The sequence below is a fragment of the Cariama cristata genome, unplaced genomic scaffold (assembly GCF_000690535.1).
Source record: "Cariama cristata isolate BGI_N322 unplaced genomic scaffold, ASM69053v1 scaffold360, whole genome shotgun sequence".
In the NCBI taxonomy this organism is placed as follows: Eukaryota; Metazoa; Chordata; class Aves; order Cariamiformes; family Cariamidae; genus Cariama; species Cariama cristata.
This window is the reverse complement of record NW_009596118.1, coordinates 92,904-98,903: the sequence shown is the minus strand read 5'-3', so window position 1 is coordinate 98,903 and position 6,000 is coordinate 92,904. Positions and strand designations below refer to the sequence as shown.

Genomic DNA, 6,000 nt, shown 5'->3' with positions numbered 1-6,000 from the left:
ATCGGAAGAACTCACCAGAATCATCTTCTGTTTTGGGAACTGTGAAATGGGTTAAACACCGTCTAAATAATAATTTAAAATTGCTTAAATTGTTTTCTTACTTTGTAGGAGAATGAAATATTTTAAACACTCCAATTTTGCAGATACTGTATTAACAATTCTTGTTACTGTCTTTAAACAGCTATTCTACAAAATGTAACAACAAAGTAGTCACAGTCCAAGAAATCACTCCAGAATAAAGCCTATTGCATGTAAGTATGGTTATATTTGTACTGCAACCAGTGGACAAACATTAAAGCTGAGATAGTTTAGCTTAAATGTTGGATTATATGGTGGACATCATTGTTTTCACAATAAATTCCTCTGCTTTGTATTTGTTTGATTCACTGATATTTCTCTAATGATAAAAGTACCACAGTATGTTTTATTGTGGTGTTTAACAATTCCGCAAAATTACAAAGCCTAAAGTTAACTCGTACAATGAAAATCTGCCTGTCCTGATGACTGGGTCCTATGGGTTTTTTTTAAATCCTCATTAGCACAGCCTTTTCTTTTTTTTTTTTCTTTTTTTTTTTTTTTCCTGTCATCACAAAATTGTGTCAGATGTTGCTAATTTGAGATAGAGCTACTAAATCATTTAGAACATCAAATGCTTAGGTGGATAGATACTGCAGCACAGATATGAAACATCACATTTTTGTCTGATGGCTATAAAGCTTGTTGGCAACTTTGTGACCCTGCTGACACAAAAGGCAACCACCAAAGGCCTTTTGTAAGTTACCATAATAAATACATTCATTACTTTTATTTTGATTTGTTTATTACTGTACTTTTACGTGTGGTGTCCCAGCAAAGTGAAAATAAATTAAAGAAAAAACAAAGGCAACTGCAAAAATGTGTTGCTTGGTGCAGGAATTAACTCAGAACAGCATGTTGTGAGATTATAGAGGTGAGGCTAAACCAGCTATTAGCCTGATCTGAACTCACAAAAAGGAGATTCAGCGTGCCATTTACCAAGGTATGAGCTACCACCAAAGTGCAAAGATCTGGAGCTAAACCTCTACACATATCAGGAAGAATGTGAACCAAATAAACAAGACTGATGCAAGGCCTTCAGCACTTTTGAAGTAAGGAATCAACAAAATATGGTAGATGAGACGGTTTATAACTTATGATTTCATGCACTATTTATGCACTCTGGATTAAAGCACTGTAACACATGGCAAAGTAAGAGGAATTGCCAAGCTTGCCTTCCTGAAATTAGCAACTGTTGAGGGCTAATGGGAAGTGGAGTGGAATTGCCAGATTTGCCATTTATAGCAAGTGCTGCCTATGAGCACCTTATCTACATAGCCTTTGGCTTAGGGTAGTGATGTTCACTACGGTAGTGTTGCAGAAAGTTATTGAGGACACTGGGCTTCTCTGTGTGCATGTGTGCATGCACGTGTGTGCGCGTAGTGACGGGGCAGGGCACAGTGTCTGTGCGGGGGGGCAGTTATTGAATCTTAACATAACTGGCAATGAAGATGATCTGTGTATGATAATAAAACAAAGAATATTTCAGAAGAATGCTACATGTACAAAAATATGACTTTCAACTTTGAAAATAAATAATTTCAGTTTATTAAGAGCTGGTGTCAATGCTGAACAAAATACACATCCTCCAGTAAAGAAACATTGTGGTGAACTGTCCTTTTTTTTTTTCCCCCTTTTTTTTTTTTTTGATTTACTAAAATACAAGTTGGACCTTTTTTTTCTTTTTGTAAATATATCATTTGTCTCCCTTAATTACATGTCCTTATAACTGCGACCATCATTCTCCTTTGAGCCAAAGACTGAGGTTTGCTTTTTTAAAATTCTTAGGAGTCTGGCCACATATGCAGGGTTTTTTTAAGGGAAAATACTTGACAATGAAAAAAAAGAAAAATATATTTTTTCTAATAAATAAAAATAATTTAAAATGCTAGAGGCTATACATGACTAGTTTTGATTATGTTCATTTATAAATGAAATATTTCCAAAATACATGGAAGCAATATTAAAGGCAGACAAAGAAAGATCTGTCTACTTTATTTTCCCATTAAACGTGCCCTTCTTAACTTCTCCATCAGTGGTTCAGCATGTAAGAGGACTAAATGTCACATCACCATTCATGAAGTTTGTCAGGCTTTAAAAAAATAGTTCTGGCCTCGAAGGAGTCAACATTCATCTTCAACTTCTCTGATTGGCGGTATCAAGCTGCTTGTCGATTTATATTGATTGATCTGATTGGCCATGTGAGTGCTCATGGGCTTGATTTGAATGTTTCTGGGATAGGCATTATCCGGCTCATCTGTAAACCATTTCTTTTCTGCTAAGGAGCAAAATGGGTAGAGACAGAATAAGGAGGGAAAATGAGAGTTTTAATTAGTGAAGCACATATATACATAAACATCAGAAGAAAAAAAAAAAAGGAGGGAGGAGTAGTCAGTAAAGTTTATAGAGGAAAGGCGATCAATAGAAGGTGACTTTGACTAATTACTAGTAGTACAGTGCATTAGACTAATACCTCTGAAAATACTTTTCATGAAAGGAGGATGACATCTTTGCAGATTTGATAGTAGAAGCTAAAGAAAACTGTCAATATGCTAGTTTGCTTGTTGAAGGTAAGAGAGCTCTTTGGGGTTTTTTTTTTCATGCTCAGGTGAACACTCTCTGATTCATTTATTGAAAAAATGATACAAATAAAAGGCTAAACTGAGAAGCCAGGTAGAGCAGACAGGATAAGGGTAAAGCAGAAAACAGAATGTGAGTCCATATACAGAGGAGCACCTAAAGAGTCGCAGGTTTCTCTGAACCATGTCAGCCTTGGGGTGGTCACTACTGTTGGCTCAGAAATCATGCAGGATAATGTAAAGCAGAACTTTCTGCAGTTGGTGCTAGAATAAATACAGCTTGCATTCATGCTGCCAGATGGCTGTCTTCCTGCCCAGGATGGCCATTATATTGCTACTTAGCAACCCGGCTGCTTGGGTGCTGCTGAACTCTCCAGTTTGGGAAGGGGTATGGAACACGGCTGATGCTGCAGATGACTGTAGTAGGGGCTCAAGTTAATCCTGAATGGATTGGTACTGATACGTGACAGCAAAGCAAAGGAAGCAAGGACTTAAAGGCAGATTAGAGGGGAAGCTGTTCCTTGTCTATCTTTGGGCAGTGTCTGTTTCCATGAACAGAGGAAAAATTTTATGGTACTGATTTAAGGTGGGTTGGGAGCAATGTGGGAGGGAGTGAGGATGTTGAGAGGCTGCAGTAAATGCACCCATTCCCTAGCTGTTTATGACTGTAACCACTATATTGCATTGCTCATATGCAGATGTGGACAAAAAATTCTTAAAATTCACAAAAGAAAAAAAATTCTTAACCCCTTTTGAGAGCAATTACTGCTGCCATTTCCTAATTACAGGTGTGCAACTTTACAAGATAGCTCTATTCAAAGACTTAGAAACTCCTGGTCTTAAGAGTGGCTTATGACTGTTAGGTGATTGTGCTATGACAAGCACTTGTGAACAAAGGTCTCTATTCTTGCCCTCCTTCCCCAAATTCCAGAGGTGGGTGTGCAGAGCAGTGGGCAAAAATGGTTCTGGGGATGGGATTCTGCAACTGGGGCATTTTCATTACTACATGCAAGGTTTAATGTGTGCCACATCAGAGCTGCTGCTCTTACATGTATGCACTAATTCTTATTCCACTGGGGAACCCAAAATGCTTCAGAAGCTTTAGTGTCTCACGTACATAATATAAACTGCCACTTTTGCTTACCACTGAAATGCTGCTGTATCTGGGCTGGAATCAGGGCAGGAGTGAGAGAAGTGCTCATTTCAAATAAGTCAGTAAATAAATAAATAAATAAATAAAGCAAAGCAAAATCCACCTTGGAAACCTAAGGATCGAGCACAAAAGCTCAGGAGGTGAAGCAGAGAATAGAAACTGGAAGACCAGGAAGAATGAAGGACAAATATCTGAGCATGAACGCATAAAAATAAGCAACTAGCTTCAAAGTTAGGACCTCTAAAGAAGTGGTCTGGTTTCCAGATTTACTGGACCTTTCAGTCACTTTCATGACTATGAAATTTAAACACTTATACCTGATTTGGATTTTAAGCATCTACATGCAACACCTCTATTCCCCAACTACAAACCTCAAACTCATGAGGGTTTAATCCATCTCACCTCCCCCCCCCCGTTATATTTGTTACCTGTGTCTATGCTTTTTAAAAAATTTAAATTGAAAAAAAGGAATTGTATTAATGATTAGTGGCTTATTACTAAAGGCAAACAGAACTACTATATTGTTTTTCTTGTAATTTTCTAAAATGTATTTTACTTCCTTTTAAAATATCTTACTCATTTTCAATCAGGGTAAATAGTTGTTCCCTGCCCCCTTAAAGTTGCCTGAGTGTGAACAATGTTCAATCTCCCATCTCTCTCTCTCTCTTACCTATTATAATTAAGTTCCCTTTGATTTGAACAGATTGGACGATAGGAATTCATAATGTTACATCCTGCACACTGAAGCTAACTGATTAAGTGCTTTAAATTATTCTTCCTGACAGAATGATAAAGTTACAATCTGTTCAGAGATGATCTACAGCTTGCCAGACTCCTACCGCTTCTTTCTACATTCATTTATCTTTTTGTCAAGCAGTTAAAAAAAAAAAAAAAAAAAAGCAGCCTCAGTTCCATAGATCTTTTAAAGTCATCAGAACATCTGAATTATTAATGAGACTTTAAGGGAATGGTTCCTGATGGGGGCTGGTTTAAGAAAGGTTGTAGATAAAAAAAAAATCTGTGACTGTGTACACATCAAAATAATTTCAGCTCCATTTAAAAAACCATTTAGTTCAAGTGTGACACATGAACCATTATGCATTTGTGGAAACCAATTTTATGTGATCTACGATTAAACTAACCTTTCAGAGAGGTGTAAAGTGTGATGGTTATCATGTTTTAAAAGCCTTGCAAGATCACATAAACAATTTCAAACTAACAGTTTTCTAATGGTTTGTGTTTAAAACGATTTTGAGGCAAGTTAAGCACTGTGAACTTTTATCTCTACTTTCTTTTTTAACATATGGTGCGCAAACTTTCCTTACAAATAGAATTTGGTGCAAGTTAACCCAATCTTGTAGTAAGAAAGGGAAGAACTGCGTGAGTGCTAAGGATTAGGGATGAACTGCACTGTGTTTCTCAGCAGCCAGTGTAAAGCAGTTCTACCATCTCCCCTGCTTTCCCTGGAATTTTCAAAACACAGCAATTATTTATACGTTAATCTTTACAATAAAACTCATATCCAGGGAGCTGATCTTTAAAAAGACACCATCAAATCTCTTTTTGCCTTTACCTGGCAAGTAATAAATACAGGATATAAATAATAAACGCAGAAACTAGTAGATTCTAATTTATTTTCCTGTTTAAATTTCTTTTTGCCAGTGCTGAAACCTTGATCCAGGCATTATCATCTCCAGAATCAAATGCCTGGACCCAGCTATATACCTTTCCTGTTCCTTTTCTGCTGTTAAAGTTGTCTTTGACCATATAATGACAAATGTGAAAGTGTGAAAGTCCATCGACCTCTATACTTACCTTTGAAATGTGAGCTTGATGCTCCTCATCTTTCCTTTTGGCCACTAAAATATTCTGCTCCTGGTTACTAAATGTCCTTCTTGAATCCCTTACACATTTTTCAATCTTTTTTGTTATGCTCACAGTCCGACTTTGACATGCCTTCTGAAGTCTTAGCACAGATTTTTACGTATCTTAAATAAACTACCTACGCTTTCTTTTAAATCAGTCCAGAAAACTCTTTTTTAAAAAATATATGGCTATATTTATCAACTTTTTTTTTTAGTTCTCTGTCATGTTCAGTCAGTTTCTCTCCCTTTTGGTATATGCCTACTGATCCTTACCATATGTGTTTCTACGTTATAGTGAGAACAGGCATAGTTTTTATTTTATTTTTTA

The 6,000-nt window shown here is 36.5% G+C and overlaps 1 protein-coding gene across 1 annotated transcript in view; it reads right to left on the bottom strand.

Moving 5' to 3' along the window:
• Positions 1 to 1,468: 1,468 nt before the first annotated feature.
• The window catches only part of LOC104164965 (calcium-activated potassium channel subunit alpha-1-like), a 96,990-nt gene continuing 92,458 nt past the window's right edge, over positions 1,469 to 6,000 (bottom strand). The window contains exon 12 of the mRNA XM_009704459.1: positions 1,469 to 2,350. Coding sequence (XP_009702761.1) covers positions 2,199 to 2,350 — 152 coding nt within the window. The 3' untranslated portion in view covers positions 1,469 to 2,198. The remainder of the gene's footprint in view (positions 2,351 to 6,000) is intronic.